General features: G+C 33.6%; 1 gene segment (V, D, J or C); it reads right to left on the reverse strand.

Annotated features, from left to right (window-relative positions):
* Positions 1 to 17,717, reverse strand: part of LOC124869349 — a 47,754-nt gene that overhangs the window by 691 nt on the left and 29,346 nt on the right. The window contains 3 exon segments of the C gene segment in view: positions 542 to 649; positions 737 to 787; positions 894 to 1,097. Of these exon segments, the coding sequence occupies positions 542 to 649; positions 737 to 787; positions 894 to 1,097 (363 nt within the window).

A 17,717-nucleotide genomic window follows, 5' to 3' on the forward strand; every position in this document is an offset into this window, starting at 1 on the left:
TCTGAGGTCTGTGAGTCCAGCAGCTGGACCTGAATTCTGCTTAAATGTTCAACAACGTCCTATTTTAATGCATCTTTGTCCCATGAATAAATAAAGTAAATAGAGTAAATTAGGAGAAACTGAAAAATTCAACGGAGCTCAAAAACTAACGGGTCGATTCTGGTTCCATCTGACTCCACGTCTGTCTGTAGTCTTCATACTTTTTTAATTATAGAACTATTCTCTCTGAATCAGAACAGGGTCAGAAAACCCAGAAACAGGTAAATAAATGACCAGCAGATTTTGGCACCAGTTTTCTCTCATCATGATGAAAGTTTCTGGGATTGTTTGGTTTTTTGTTTTCTAAGTTGGGTTTCTAAAAGTTGAGCTCAGAGCTTCCTGCAGTACTTTCAGAATAAAAGCCTTCGTTGTGACGAGCTTCTAAGGCTTTTAAAATGAAGACTGAATTATTTTCTGTAATGTTTTCCTCATTAACGTTGGATAATCTGGATTTTTGAAGGTCATGTTTGTGTGTTTGTGAGTCCTGAGGTTTGGTACTCACACTGACTGATCCACAGCCGCAGCGTCATCAGGACATTGAAGACAACAGTCTTCATGAAGATCACTCTCAGGCCGAAGATGGTCAAAGAGGCCAGGTTCACCATCTCATCTGCAAACAGCAGCAACAGGACAATTAAACCAAGATGAAAACACTTTAAAACACACAGAGGCAGGTTCAGTCAGGTTCCACACGTACCTGGTTCTAGAGTGGAGATACACGGCTCTTGTGACTTTACTATGCTGTTGTCTGTTAAACAAACACAACAGCTGATCATTAGTTTTATTTTGGTAATTATACCTGGAAACTATGTCATGTCTGTAACTGCTGGAAGGTTCAACTCCTTCAGGCTCACCTCCACATTTTCGGTCACTTTCTAGAAATGCCACCTGGTTGTAGACACCTGTTGGTTTTCCGTCTTTTGTTATCTGACTGGCCTCTGTTCCATCCGGCATGTTGTCCTTGGTTGCATTGTGTCTCGTAAATCCTGTTGCCAGACAAACCTTGGTCTCACTCTCATCAGAACCTAGTTTGTAGTACTGCGGGTCAACTTCTTGCTCTGAAACACACAGAAGGAGAAGTCATGAACATCCAGCCTGTAAAAATATCAACATGACGGGTGTTTGGTCTCCTGCTGTGTTGTTCCGAGTCACAACACGTCTCAGTAAACCTTTATCCATCAGGCACAGGAACCCAGGTCTAACTGGTTCAGTGGTTCTGAATCGGTTTGACCAAAACCAACTAGCTTCAACTCATTCAGAACATCAGAAACAGGTTGAGGTTTTCTTGACTGACCTCATCTTATAGACCATTTCATGTTCTCATTGTTTCTGTAAAACTTTAAAGCTCAACATTAGTTTGTAGCTTTGTGGAAGAAAAAGTTCTGTTTGGGTTTTTTTTATATTGGACCTTAGAACCAAGACTTTTATTTCCTTATCAGGATTTTTCCTTCAAGTCCAATAAAGACAACAATTATAGTAAAGACCAGGAAAAACTGGGTTTGTTGTGTTTAAACCATTGGTACCAAGCAGACTTCGGGTCATTCAAATAAAACATAAACAGAACCAAACAAAACTTTAAAGACAGTTTTTGATCTGATCTGTGTAAATTAGATTTTCTTCCCTAAAGCCAGATGGTTTTAGTAAAATACTCTATCTAAAGCAACATTAGTCTTAACTTACATGTTCTAGTCAGCATTATTGGATCAGAACCCAACCAGGAGGAGTAGAGCTCTCGCTGGGATTACCACAACCAACTGGGTCATTACAAAAAGGAAAACCATAACTCAATCTTTTTGTGCTTAATTAAATAACATATTTATGTTGAATAAAATCTTAAAAATCCTTACAGAGTTTAAAACATTTTCTGTTAAGTTGTCTTTTTCATAATTAAAATACTTTTTAACTCTGTTTGGATTTCTCCTAAAACTGTTTAATATTCAGGTCAAAATTTAATTAATATGAATCTGAAGTGAATAATTGTCAAACAAATTAAAGGAACAATTTAGGTATTTTTTTTAAACAACCTAAAATTTGTTAGTTTGAAATATTTTTCTTGGATGTTAAGAGAACAATCTTGCTTTCTGATCATAAAATCATCTATAATGTAAATAATTTAGATTTTATTGGTTCTTTTATAACAAGATTATTCAACATTATTAAAATATTGGAAATCAACTCACTGGATGCAACAAGCAGTTTGACTTGTTCACACTGGAGCGGAACCAGCAACAAGAACCCATTCAGTCCTGAAATATGTTCCAGTGTGTAAACTGGACTAAAATCAGCACCAATATCTGGGTTTTATGTTTCTGAACTATCTGATCTTTCAGCTTCAAAATGTAACTATTTCTTTCACTTATGTTGGTTTATTATTCATCAAACTCCTGCAAAAATGAAAGCCATACGTTCAATTAATGATGAATGTTGACGCTGACTCACTTTTCTCCAATAAAACTTTGGTTCCAGGTCCAAACAGGAGTTTACCGACTCCAGTTTGTGTCACACAACAATCCGACGTTGGACAAAAACCTTCAATTCTTTATCAAACAATCCACATAAAATCAGCTTATTTTAAATGTGAGTAAAAAGATTATTATATAAAACAATAAAGAATGTTTTCAACAACATTATTTATATGGATTTACATCCATTTTTGATTTGCTAATTTTAATGAAGAACATGAATTTAATCATTTCCAACTCTGGTTGTGATGAAAACTCCTGATCCTTGATTTATATGGAAATAAAAACATTCTCAGGTTCATTTTGAATGTTGTTTCCAGTTTGTTGGATATTAAACCTGAAATTGAGCCACGATTCAGGGACATAGAAGCACATATCACTAACCTGTTAGTGTCAAAAAGGGGAAAGGGGTCGTCCAGTAAATTAGAAATGTTTTTAATATTCTGTCTCTTTGCTTAATTTGGTGGTTTTAAACCGTTGTTTGTTCTCATCCTGCAAGCATGTTGAATAAATGTGAGGATCTGAATATGATGGAGATTTATTTTCTTTTTAAAGAACAAACGAACTGCTGCTGTAAGAAGAATAACAAAGAAAACTAAAAACGTTTCTATATCATGTTGACTCACTTTTCTCCACTAAAAGGTCTGTTCCGGATCCAAACAGGAGTTTAGTGACTCCGGTCTGTGTCACACAACGATCCGGCGTTGGACAAAAACACCCATGGTTCTTTAATTGTTTATGGTAGAACCAGCGTCTGTCCGATGATCTGATTTGATCATTTTGAGACGTGAAACAGGAGCTTTTCCTCTAGAATCTGGAACATTTATTCTAAATAAAATATTGATTGTTGTTCAAACTCAGGTTCGTGTGAAACCAAAACTATTGTTATGGTTTTCAAATTGACGGTTCTGTTCACTAGAAATCAATCATTTATAATTTGGATGTTCTGAGATTTACTTGGATTATTCCCTTATTTACCAGGAGTTCTTTGAGATAAACATCAGGTTAGTTCAGTTGTGATGATGTTTTCTCCTAATTTACATTGAAATTACATTTTTAAATAAAGCTTTATGTTCTCTAACAGAACCAAGACTCCAGTCTCTGTTTAAAAATTCTAAATATTTACGAAACTAAATCTAACTTACGTTGCATCACGGTGACTTCGACTCCTGATCCAAACGTCAGTTTGTTGTTGTTTCTATTCACACAGTCAGTCAGCCACAAACAAAAACTATGGAAAACCCTTTAGTTCGTTGCCTGTTCGGGTTGGTTCTGAAGGATTTAGTTTAGATTTATTGGGGTTTAAAGTCCAGAGTTCTTAAAATTATTCCTAATTTTGAGCTGGAATCTGATTTAGTTAAGAGACTTTAGTAACTACCCTGCCTCTCGCCCATAGACTGCTGGAGATAGGCACCAGCTCCCCCATGACCCACTATGGAATAAGCGGTAGAAAATGACTGACTGACTGACTGACTTTAGTAACTATTTAGTCATTGTTTCACTTACGTCATTTTTTCTGTAGGGTTTATCATGAAGCTTTACAAACTCAAATGTCACATAATTATTAACAATAATTGTGAAATTCTTACTGGGCTCGATGAAAAGTTTGACTCCTTTGCCAAAGATGATTTTTCTTGCAGCATCATTCACACAGCTCACATTATCATCTCAAAAACCTCCAAACATTTAACGTCTGGTCCCCACTAAGAACTTTTCTCTCTGTTTGATAAAATCAGAATAAATGCATATAAAAACGTACGTCATTAAGTCAAAGTCAAACCGTACGCAGATGATGTGAATATGTTTTTTACTCTAAAATGCCATAAAAGTATAAATCTTTTTGTACTAAGGTTTAAAGCAGATGGAAACAGCATCTAATGTAGTTTTTTAAAAGATAATATATTATTTTTTACTCACTGCTGTAGATGGAGAGTTTGACTCCAGAACCAAACAGGAGTTTCTGGTAATCAGCCGTAGTCACACAGTTCAGGATGACTGACCAATAACTTGTATGTAGCAACTTTAAAGGTGGTTTGGGCTTTTTCATGTATTAGTTGAAAATCTGAGAATAAATGATGAATTCTTAAATAGTGAAACATTTTATCTATCACTGTTGAACCGTTTAGTTGTTTATCTGGTGATTTTTGTTTAAAATGATTATTGAAGATCTGGTTTGTGTTGTTTAATGTTTATTAATCTTACTTTTGTGTATTTTAAGCTCAGTTCCTCGTCCAAACATCAGTCTTCTGGTCCCATCATTCACCCAGTGAGACGCATGCCAACGTTAACCATCAGAGCAGCTGAACGTGGGTTTCTGAACTAATACCTCCAACCATGCTGAGTTCATTTAAACTGATGATTCACATGATTCATAAAAAGTACTACAAGTAACTATCGCTGTGTTTCAACTCTATGACCACAATGTAAGAATATGAGATGATTCAAATTTAAATAAAGATAAATAATATTAAGAATTTGATATAAATACATACAACACTATAATTTATGTACAATGAGCATTTTTACAAATTTTACAGGGTTTAATTGCTGAAGTGTTTATAACGGTTACACTTTCAAGATGGTTCAGAGAACCGGTTTTGTTTCCTACTCAGTGAATCAAGTTTTAATATTTTCTGTTAAATCTGAGTTTAGTGTTTATCCTTGAGAAAAAATAATCTTCTCTTCAATCTAAATCTGATCCACTAACATTTCATCTCAGAATAAGAGTAACAGGAATATTACTGACAGGATCTGATTTCAAGAACCTGCGTTAAATATTAAAACTAATTAGAATCCTGGTTATGGTTTTAATGAAATGATTAAATATCATGAATCTGCTGGTCTTACTGGTTTCTATGTGTAGAGTTGTTCCAGAACCAAAGCGGACTTTCACTCCATCATTCACACTCTGGAAACCGACTCAACCAAAACTCAACAATTCAACAGAAACACCAGAATTAAAAAAATTTTTTTATTTCTGATCTGATCTGGTTCATAGATGATGGGAAGGATGTTTTTGTAATGTGAGCTGCAGAATATAAATATTTTAATATATGCGACATGTTTAAATTAAATGGACATGAATTCAAGATGGAACTTCATTGTTTTCAGATTAATTTTGATCTAAACCGATGTGATTTCAGTCTCTGAGGTTTCCCTTAAATATTACAACTACTGTATGATTTTATGAAACCAAACTGATTTAAAGGTTTATAATAAAACATTAAAGTGAACTCACTGCTCGCTACAATCAGTTTGGTTCCTTCTCCAAAGAAAATTTTCCAGCTGGATCCTGAAGCAGTCACACACTTCATCTGACCTGAGCAATAACTCCAGCTCAGTTTTTACAGCTAAATGTTTAACAGTTCATCTAAAACTCAAAAAAACATTAACACTTACAAAAGGTACTCGCGGTCTCCATGGAAACATATCACTTTTTATCAGAATAATCAGATTTTGCTCCTTTTTTAGGACCAAACTAATTGACTGCTTTAAAACGATTCTCCCATTTCTGACCTGTGATAAAACTCGCATCATTCGCAGTGATTTGGACTTAATGTCTAAACTAAAGTTAAACTCATCAGGCTGCTTTGAGGTTTTATCCTTCAAATGATAAAATGTGATTCATAATTAACTTTAAGTTATTTTCTCAGGTCTGTCTAAAGGTCTTTAAATTTGAAACTTTTCATACTCACTGCTTATTATCACCAGATTGGACCCTTTTCCAAAGAGCAGCTTCCATCCTGCCGCAGAACCAGCCACACTGTGGGTCCGGTTTAAAAAAGATTCCATGATGATCATAGAGATAACTAACTATGGCTAATCGGTTCTGACCCGGTACCAACAGTAGAAACCTCAATGAAACCAGACATTCTTAAAGTTAATCTGTTTGCTTACTTGGTTCCACCATCAGTTTCATGCCAGAACCAAAGATGAGTTTGTCGTTTGAGTATCCCTTCACACAGTCAGAACCTCAACTACAGAAACCTGGAGAACATTTTAACCCCTAGAGCTGAACCCAAACGTTGTAAAAATAAAGTGATTACAGGAGCAAAACTGATGTAAAATCTTCTGTTTGCTGAAACTAAAGTACAAACAGGAGTAAAACTTTAGTTTGATGTGTTCTGATCCGGTACCAGTCGCCTCCAATGAGACTACAAAAAAGCATTTAAACTCTGGAGAAACTCTTTCAACACAGCGATCAGAGGAGAAATATTCCTCATTGACAAAAGTAAAAATTTTTTCTCATAAATGAATTAAAAAACTTACTTGATTCAACAATTAGTTTGGTACCAGAACCAAACAAGAGCTTCGTGTTGCTAACGGTATTCACACAGCAGACAAGGTGACGACATAAACTGATCCATGAAATCCATCTTAGAAATATAAATTCTCATATAAAGAAATGAACCAAATAAATAGAAATATGTCTTCAGGTTCATTTACTGGGTTTTCTCTGCAGATTAATATTAGCTGTCATTAAATTACGATGAAATATGTTTTGGTTAAATGTTATAAACTACATTAAACTATAAACTACATAATTATGCATAATGAATGAACTATTTTACTCTTATTGTATAAACCTAAGCAAACAAAAAAACTCAGAAATGACCACAAGAGTTTCTAAATATTTAGGACAACATTTTGGTCTGTACTATGATTTTGAGTTTAATCGCATTGAAACTTCTTTATAAGAGTTAAACTAAATATATATTTGTTTGAAATAATAAAAAACTCACTTGATTCAACCATCAGTTTGGTACCAGAACCAAGAATGAATTTTGCGTTTCCATATTCAGACACACAGTCAGACAGTCATCAGCATAAACTTGGATCCCTGACAGGAACCACAGGCTACATATCCATATAATTTAACTTTTGAACATATCTACTTGTTTCTTCTGGTTATTTGAAAAATAATTACTGTGTTTCATTAAACTAAATGTATATTCAAACAAAATGTGACATCATAGTCCAATAATTATGGTTAGGGTTAAGTTGTAAATATTTTTTTTGAACAGCAGAATAAAAACATACATGTCCGAATGATCACTTTGGCACAAGAACCAAAGTTGTTTATTATGATGTTCAGAGACCCATCATAATAAACTGATCAGCTGCTCTAAAGTTCAATAATAATTTTTTTAATGCCAAATTGTGAATGAAACTGCGTTATTTTAATCAAATCAATATATACAAGACTCCATATTGGAAAAACATTTGTTCTTAATCCAGTCACACCACCATAAGGTTAAAGGTCGAGTTCCAGTCTTTCTTTAAAACTTTACCTTTTTACCTTTGACCTAATCACCTGAGTGTATTACAGGTAAGATAAAGTCTAGATGATTTGTCGTGTAAACAGCATTACAACTTACTTGTCTGAACCACCAGTTTGGTACCAGAACCAAAGATGAGTTTACTTCCATAATTATTCACACAGCAGGAACGACTCTGACAGTAACTCTGAGGATGAACGAGCTCTCGGGTTCAAACTTTAGGTTTGGGTCATTTATTCAGTCAGTTATTCAGCTTAAATCTGTCAGGAATAAATCAACAACATACTGACTGTATGTCTTTGAATATTAACTGCCTGAGTTATTATTCTGCACTTTAAGGCCTTACAACTTTATGCTCATCATTAAAACCAGCTTTAAAACTAATATCTACTCACGCTTCTCAACGACCAGTTTGGTTCCCCTCCCAAACATGATTTTCCAGTTTCCAGTCTCAGTCACACTGTGTTTGAGCTCTAAGCTAAAACTGCAGCATTTAATCTCCAATCCTACAAAGCGTCCAACATGTTTAACAGAGAATGATGCATTTAGGGACAACGTGTCTGGAAGTTTATTTATTATTGTGTGTTTGTACCAAGTGGCACAATTTATGTAGTAAAATAATAGAAAACTTTATATTTTTGATCAAATATTATATATATATTAAAATCAAAAGCCTAAATGAATAATTTATCCTCAAATGAATTAATAAATATTGAACTAAAGGGATCACCATGAGTCTATGTCAGGTTGGTGTTTAGGTAAAACAAGACATAAACACAGTCAAATACAATCACATCATCAGCAAAGTGCGTCACTTTCATGGACAGAAAATGGTGTTTGAACAGATTTCATCCACTAAACGTAAACTGATTTTCTTGTGAAACTGGATTTTTCGGAAAAAGTTTGCTTCTGCTCAAACGTTTCACACTGAGACAAAATATTTGGTGTCAAAAAGTTATAATTTACTGATAAATTAGACATTTTTTCTTACTCGCTGCTTTCTGCCGTAAGTTTAATTCCTTTTCCAAAGATCAGCTTTCTGCCTCCTGTTGTTGTCACACAATTACTTGGACCAAAACTATAACTGCTGGAACATTTGAGGATACAAATTAAACCTTAAGGCTTTGATGAGCAGAGTATGTGCATCTTTTAAAGACCATAATATTCTTGTCTAGCCTAAGGTATTTATGATATCAGTGAATATTCAAGTAAATTATTACTTTTTCCCTTGATTTGATGGTTAACTTTGGTGCGAAAGATTTCTGAACACATAAACCCTAAAACCAACAGATAACCAGAAAATGTTATGTTAAAATTAAAATAAAGCAGTTAAAGGATCTGTTAGTAGATTATTGGATATAACATCTGTAAAAGGTTTTTCTGTCATGTATTAGAAGATGATGTTAGTCTGAAACAATATTCTTGGATATTAAGAGAACAGTTTTTTGATCATGAAAAACAACTGTTATTTTCTTAACTTTGTTTTTTTACAACACTATTTAACATCATTAAAATGTTGGAAATCAACTTACTGGATGAAACAAGCAGTTTGACTCCAGATCCAAACAGGAGTTTAAAATTGTTGTTATTCACACTGGAGCGGAACCAGTAACAAAAACTAGTTCACCCATGAAATATGTTCCAGTGTTTAAACTGGACCTAAAATCAGGATTAGTATCTGGGTTTAATGTTTCTGAACTATCTGATTCTATAGCTTCAACATTTACTGTTTATTTTACAATAACTGAAGATTTGAAGCATGTGTTGAATAAATGTGCGTTTTGTTGTTTAGGAAAATTCCTCCAAAATAAAGTTAAATTAATGATGAATGTTAATGTTGACTCACTTTTCTCCACTAAAAGGTCTGTTCCAGGTCCAAACAGGAGTTTAACGATTCCGCTCTGTGTCACACAACGATCCGGTGTTGGACAAAAACACCATTGGTTCTTTAATTGTTTATGGCAGAACCAGCGTCTGTCTGATGATCTGATTTGATCATTTTGAGAAGTGAAACAGGAACCTTTCCTCCAGAACCTAGAACATTTATTTGAAATAAAATTCTGATTGTTGTTCAAACTCAGATTCACGTGAAAGCCAAACACTTGGTATGGTTTTTAGATATGTTTGACGGTTCTGTTCACTAGAAATCAATCATTTATCATTTGGAGGTTCGGAGATTTACTTGGATTATTCCATTATTTATCAAGAGTTGACATGGTTTTTTTGCTTGTTTTTGGTTTCTTTGAGATAAACATCAGGTTTGTTCTGTTGTTATAATGTTTTTCCTAATTTAAAGTCAAAGCACATTTTTAAATAAAGCTTTATGTTCTCTAACAGAACCCAGACTCTACAGTCTCTGTGTAAAAATCCTAAATGTTTGTGGAACCGACAAAACGGATCTGAATCTAACTTACGTTGCGACACGGTGACCCGGACTCCAGATCCAAACAGCAGTTTGTAGCTGTTTGTATTCACACAGTCAGTCGGCTATCAGCAAAAACTATGGAACAACCTTTAGGTCTTCACCGTTTCAGGTTGGTTCTGAAGGATTTAGTATAGATTTATTGGAGTTTAAAATCCAGAGTTCTTAAGAATATTCTTTATTTTTGAACCGGAATCTGATTTAGTTAAGAGACTTTAGTTAAGGTGAGCCAAACATTTTTCTGGACGATAACTTGATATTAACTTCATTTATTGTTTTATTTGCATAGGCATAAAGAACAGAAATTTTATTACTGGATGCCTCCAAGAATCAAGTGATTCATTCTTACATTTAAATAATTAATTTCATTTGAATACGAACGTATATGTGCTTAGTGTTGCATAAAGCAGCTTTTTATGATGTTAATGTTGTGTTGTTCACTCTGTCTCACTTGTGTTTAATAAATATAAATTTTCTTACTGTTTTGAATTTTTAGCTCAGTTCCTCGTCCAAAGATCATCTTCCACGTCCCGTCATTCACACACCAACATACAGCTCAGCACAAACTCAGCAGGAATCCTTGCTGGTTTCAACTTTAACCAAAGCATTTAAGACTCCGACATGTTTTACCATAAATTTGCTCAAGTGTTTAAGATGATGTCAGAGATTTAGAACAGCAGGTTTGTTTCTGTTTGGATTCTCAATGTCTGAATACTGAAGATCTAAACTGACCCTGAAGTCTCCACATACAGCTGTGTGTTAAACGATACGTAAATGAAAATTAATTTCAGCAAAATTAATGTGTTTTTCTCTCAGTAAAACAAAGAACTAACAATCAAACCATATGAACAGGTAATGTAAATGTTTCTTTAAATGGTTGATTTCATAATAATAGATTTATTTAGAACTGAAGTCATAGTAATTAGAACCAAAATAATCTAGAATCTGAGAAGCAAATTATTTATCAACAAATTTCTGCCTTAAAGTTAAAAACAGATTGTTTTAAACATGTTTGAAAAGATTATGTGGTTGTGACTAATATAGTTCTCATTGTTTCAGTGATTTAATTATTTCTGTAGGGTTTATCGTGAAGCTTTACAAACTCAAAAATGTCACATAATTATTAACAATAATTGTGAATTCTTACTGGGCTCGATGAAAAGTTTGACTCCTTTGCCAAAGATGATTTTTCTTGCAGCATCATTCACACAACTCACATTATCATCTCAAAAACCTCCAAACATTTAACGTCTGGTCCCCACTAAGAACTTTTCTCTCTGTTTGATAAAATCAGAATAAATGCATATATAAACCTACGTCATTAAGTCAAAGTCAAACCGTACGCAGATGATGTGAATATGTTTTTTACTCTAAAATGCCATAAAAGTATAAATCTTTTTGTACTAAGGTTTAAAGCAGATGGAAACAGCATCTAATGTAGTTTTTTTAAAGATAATATATTATTTTTTACTCACTGCTGTAGATGGAGAGTTTGACTCCAGAACCAAACAGGAGTTTCTGGTAATCAGCCGTAGTCACACAGTTCAGGATGACTGACCAATAACTTGTATGTAGCAACTTTAAAGGTTTGGGCTTTTTCATGTATTAGTTGAAAATCTGAGAATAAATGATGAATTCTTAAATAGTGAAACATTTTATCTATCACTGTTGAACCGTTTAGTTGTTTATCTGGTGATTTTTGTTTAAAATGATTATTGAAGATCTGGTTTGTGTTGTTTAATGTTTATTAATCTTACTTTTGTGTATTTTAAGCTCAGTTCCTCGTCCAAACATCAGTCTTCTGGTCCCATCATTCACCCAGTGAGACGCATGCCAACGTTAACCATCAGAGCAGCTGAACGTGGGTTTCTGAACTAATACCTCCAACCATGCTGAGTTCATTTAAACTGATGATTCACATGATTCATAAAAAGTACTACAAGTAACTATCGCTGTGTTTCAACTCTATGACTATATTGTACAAATATGAGTCGATTCAAATTTAAATAACTGTTTACAGTTTCAGGACGGTTCAGAGAACTGGTTTTGTTTCCTACTCAGTAAATCAAGTTTTAATATTTTCTGTTAAATCTTAGTTTAGTGTTTATCCTCAAGGAAAAATAATAATCTTATCAGTTTAAATCTGATCCACTAACATTTACTCTCAGAACCAGAATAACAGGAATATTACTGACAGGATCTGATATCAAGAACCTGCATCCGAGAGGTTTTTCTCCACTGACCCTTTGGTAGGAAACTGACCTGGTTTATTATCACCTATAAAAATAACTGAGCAGAGACTCACTGGTTGTGATTATTAACTTGGTTCCGGATCCAAACAGAAGCTTTCTGGCTCCAGAGTCAGTCACACAGCAGTCAGCGACTAAACATAAACCTCAGCTTTGAAACAAGTTCTGTTTGGAGAATCTTCATTTTGGGTTAAATAGTTTAGATGTTGGTTTCAGGTGTTAAATGTAAACATTTTAGTCATTTTTGCAGAAACTCTTTTGGTTTAATAATAAACAGTAATAATGAACAGCTGCAACAGGTGATAATCTGAAAATAACAAAATCTGAAACCTCTCACTGTTTTGTACAAGCAGAGCGACTCCACGATCGAACAGAAGTTTGGATCCTTCCAGATTCACACAGAACCAACATGAACAAGATCCAACTCGGTTGATGGACAATTTTCAGCAGAGCAAAAGTTCAACTCAACAAGTTGAGGTCTCATGTAAATATTACCAGATATGATCTGGAGTTCATTATGAATGAAATGTTTTTAGCATTAAAACATAAAAAGGTCTGAAAGTTGATGATGCGACCCAATAAAAGTATATCACATCCCAGTTCAACCAGTTAACCCAATTGAACTCTTTCCTGTAATACTGGTGGTTAAACTGGTTTCCAGTATCAGCACCAGTAAAATAAAACACATAAAATTTTTAAACTTATTAGAATCCTGGTTATGGTGTTAATGAAATGATTAAATATCCTGAATCTGCTGGTCTTACTGGTTTCTATGTGTAGAATTGTTCCAGAACCGAAGCGGATTTTCACTCCATCATTCACACTCTGGAAACCAACTGAACAAAAACTTAATGATCCCACAGAAACACCCAAAAAAGTCTGTGCAAACCTCTCAGTCTGGGTTCTATTGGTTTTAGCTGCTTTTAGAAGTTTTAATGGTTTTAATGGAAATGTGTTAAAATGGAGGAGAAAGAACAAACTCAGTAAAGTTTGTACAAAGTCTGGAAATATTTCAACTAAAACTGATGGATTTCTTTCCTCTGCCGGATCATTGTGTCACATTACAGAACCTAATATTAAGGATGTGGTGTCTGATATTTAAAACGATTCTGATCCAAATTTGGTCTTTATTAAACTTTAGAGATTTAGATTTTCTTACAACAGTTAAAAACATTTTTTTATTTCTGATCTGATCTGGTTCATAGATGATGGGAAGGATGTTTTTGTAATGTGAGCTGCAGAATATAAATATTTTAATATATGCGACATGTTTAAATTAAATGGACATGAATTCAAGATGGAACTTCATTGTTTTCAGATTAATTTTGATCTAAACCGATGTGATTTCAGTCTCTGAGGTTTCCCTTAAATATTACAACTACTGTATGATTTTATGAAACCGAACTGATTTAAAGGTTTATAATAAAACATTAAAGTGAACTCACTGCTCGCTACAATCAGTTTGGTTCCTTCTCCAAAGAAAAGTTTCCAGCTGGATCCTGAAGCAGTCACACACTTCATCTGACCTGAGCAATAACTCCAGCTCAGTTTTTACAGCTAAATGTTTAACAGTTCATCTAAAACTCAAAAAAACATTAACACTTACAAAAGGTACTCGCGGTCTCCATGGGAACATATCACTTTTTATCAGAATAATCAGATTTTGCTCCTTTTTTAGGACCAAACTAATTGACTGCTTTAAAACGATTCTCCCATTTCTGACCTGTGATAAAACTCGCATCATTCGCAGTGATTTGGACTTAATGTCTAAACTAAAGTTAAACTCATCAGGCTGCTTTGAGGTTTTATCCTTCAAATGATAAAATGTGATTCATAATTAACTTTAAGTTATTTTCTCAGGTCTGTCTAAAGGTCTTTAAATTTGAAACTTTTCATACTCACTGCTTATTATCACCAGATTGGACCCTTTTCCAAAGAGCAGCTTCCATCCTGCCGCAGAACCAGCCACACTGTGGGTCCGGTTTAAAAAAGATCCCATGATGATCATAGAGATAACTAACTATGGCTAATCGGTTCTGACCCGGTACCAACAGTAGAAACCTCAATGAAACCAGACATTCTTAAAGTTAATCTGTTTGCTTACTTGGTTACACCATCAGTTTCATGCTAGAACCAAAGATGAGTTTGTCGTTTGAGTATCCCTTCACACAGTCAGAACCTCAACTACAGAAACCTGGAGAACATTTTAACCCCTAGAGCTGAACCCAAACGTTGTAAAAATAAAGTGATTACAGGAGCAAAACTGATGTAAAATCTTCTGTTTGCTGAAACTAAAGTACAAACAGGAGTAAAACTTTAGTTTGATCGGTTCTGATCCGGTACCAGTCGCCTCCAATGAGACTACAGAAAAGCATTTAAACTCTGGAGAAACTCTTTCAACACAGCGATCAGAGGAGAAATATTCCTCATTGACAAAAGTAAAAAAGTTTTCTCATAAATGAATTAAAAAACTTACTTGATTCAACAATTAGTTTGGTACCAGAACCAAACAAGAGCTTCGTGTTGCTAAAGGTATTCACACAGCAGACAAGGTGACGACATAAACTGATCCATGAAATCCATCTTAGAAATATAAATTCTCATATAAAGAAATGAACCAAATAAATAGAAATATGTCTTCAGGTTCATTTACTGGGTTTTCTCTGCAGATTAATATTAGCTGTCATTAAATTACGATGAAATATGTTTTGGTTAAATGTTATAAACTACATTAAACTATAAACTACATAATTATGCATAATGAATGAACTATTTTACTCTTATTGTATAAACCTAAGCAAACAAAAAAACTCAGAAATGTCCACATTTTGGTGGGAAGTATGACTTATAGTTTAGTTTATTAAAATGTTTTAAGAGTTAAACTAAAAATATATTTATATTAAGAATATACATATACATATATATAAATACATATTATTATTATTATTATTATTATTATATTAAAGAATAAAAACTCACTTGATTCAACTGTCAGTTTGGTACCAGAACCAAGAATGAATTTTGCGTTTCCATATTCAGACACACAGTCAGACAGTCGTCAGCATAAACTTGGATCCCTGACAGGAACCACAGGCTACTTAAAATATATACATATGGCAACTAATTAACTTGGTAATAATCTTTAATACTAATTAGTACGGAAAATAAATGTTACTATAGTAGTTGTAGAAAACCATCAATTTCCATTAAAATTTTAAGGAAGTTTAATATTCTAATATGTAGTTTAGGTCATACACTGATCGTTGTATATATGATTTACATTAAAACAGAAAAACTTACTTGACTGAACTATCAGTTTGGTACCAGAACCAAAGATGGTTTTTGTGTTTCCATAACCAGACACACAGTCAGACAGTCATCAGCATAAACTCTGATCCCTGACAGGAACCACAGCGTACTTATCCATATAATATTATTAAACTGGGTGTTTCTAAAAGTTATTTGAAAAACACTTACTGTAGTAGATACTACTGAATGCATATTTAAAAGAAAATGTGACATCATAGTCCAATATTTATGAATAGGGTTAAGTTGTAAATACTTTTTTTGAACAGCAGAATTAAAACGTACCTGTCCAAATGTTCAGTTTGGTACCAGAACCAAACATTTTTATTATGGTTCATCTTTGACCATCATAATAAGCTGATCAACCGGTCTAAAAGTCAACAATATTTTCTTTCCCATTTTAAAAATGCCTTAATGGGAAAGAAACTGCGTTATTTTAATCAAATCAATATATACAAGACTCCATATTGGAAAAACATTTGTTCTTAATCCAGTCACACCACCATAAGGTTAAAGGTCGAGTTCCAGTCTCTCTTTAAAACTTTACCTTTTTACCTTTGACCTAATCACCTGAGTGTATTACAGGTAAGATAAAGTCTAGATGATTTGTCGTGTAAACAGCATTACAACTTACTTGTCTGAACCACCAGTTTGGTACCAGAACCAAAGATGAGTTTACTTCCATAATTATTCACACAGCAGGAACGACTCTGACAGTAACTCTGAGGATGAACGAGCTCTCGGGTTCAAACTTTAGATTTGGGTCATTTATTCAGTCAGTTATTCAGCTTAAATCTGTCAGGAATAAATCAACAACATACTGACTGTATGTCTTTGAATATTAACTGCCTGAGTTATTATTCTGCACTTTAAGGCCTTACAACTTTATGCTCATCATTAAAACCAGCTTTAAAACTAATATCTACTCACGCTTCTCAACGACCAGTTTGGTTCCCCTCCCAAACATGATTTTCCAGTTTCCAGTCCCAGTCACACTGTGTTTGAGCTCTAAGCTAAAACTGCAGCATTTAATCTCCAATCCTACAAAGCGTCCAACATGTTTAACAGAGAATGATGCATTTAGGGACAACGTGTCTGGAAGTTTATTTATTATTGTGTGTTTGTACCAAGTGGCACAATTTATGTAGTAAAATAATAGAAAACTTTATATTTTTGATCAAATATATATCAAAAATCAAAATTTGCTTCTGCTCAAACGTTTCACACTGAGACAAAATATTTGGTGTCAAAAAGTTATAATTTACTGATAAATTAGACATTTTTTCTTACTCGCTGCTTTCTGCCGTAAGTTTAATTCCTTTTCCAAAGATCAGCTTTCTGCCTCCTGTTGTTGTCACACAATTACTTGGACCTAAACTATAACTGCTGGAACATTTGAGGATACAAATTAAACCTTAAGGCTTTGATGAGCAGAGTATGTGCATCTTTTAAAGACCATAATATTCTTGTCTAGATTAAGGTATTTATGATATTGGTGAATATTCAAGTAAAGTATTACTTTTTCCCTTGATTTGATGGTTAACTTTGCTGTGAAAGATTTCTGAACACATAAACCCTAAAACCAACAGATAACCAGAAAATGTTATGTTAAAATTAAAATAAAGTATTAAATTATTCATTGTTTCTGTTAGTGGATCATTAGATATAATATCTGTATCAGGTTTATTTTTAAGTATTAAAAGATAATATTTGATCTCATTCAAGTATTATTTCACTCATCAGTTATTAATGTATTATTTTAAAGAACTTACTAGTTTCTATGAAGAGTTTGGTTCCTTTTCCAAATATGAGTTTATAGTTTCCTGCTCCAGACACACAGTCAGTCTGACCCCAACACTTACTGCAAGAACAGTTCAGAGGCTAATTTTGTTCATTTTTAATCTCTTTTACAGTAAGATTACAGGACAAAATCCTGATGTTTAACTATTAAAGTTTAAAA

Source organism: Girardinichthys multiradiatus, chromosome 6 (assembly GCF_021462225.1).
Source record: "Girardinichthys multiradiatus isolate DD_20200921_A chromosome 6, DD_fGirMul_XY1, whole genome shotgun sequence".
NCBI lineage: Eukaryota > Metazoa > Chordata > Actinopteri > Cyprinodontiformes > Goodeidae > Girardinichthys > Girardinichthys multiradiatus.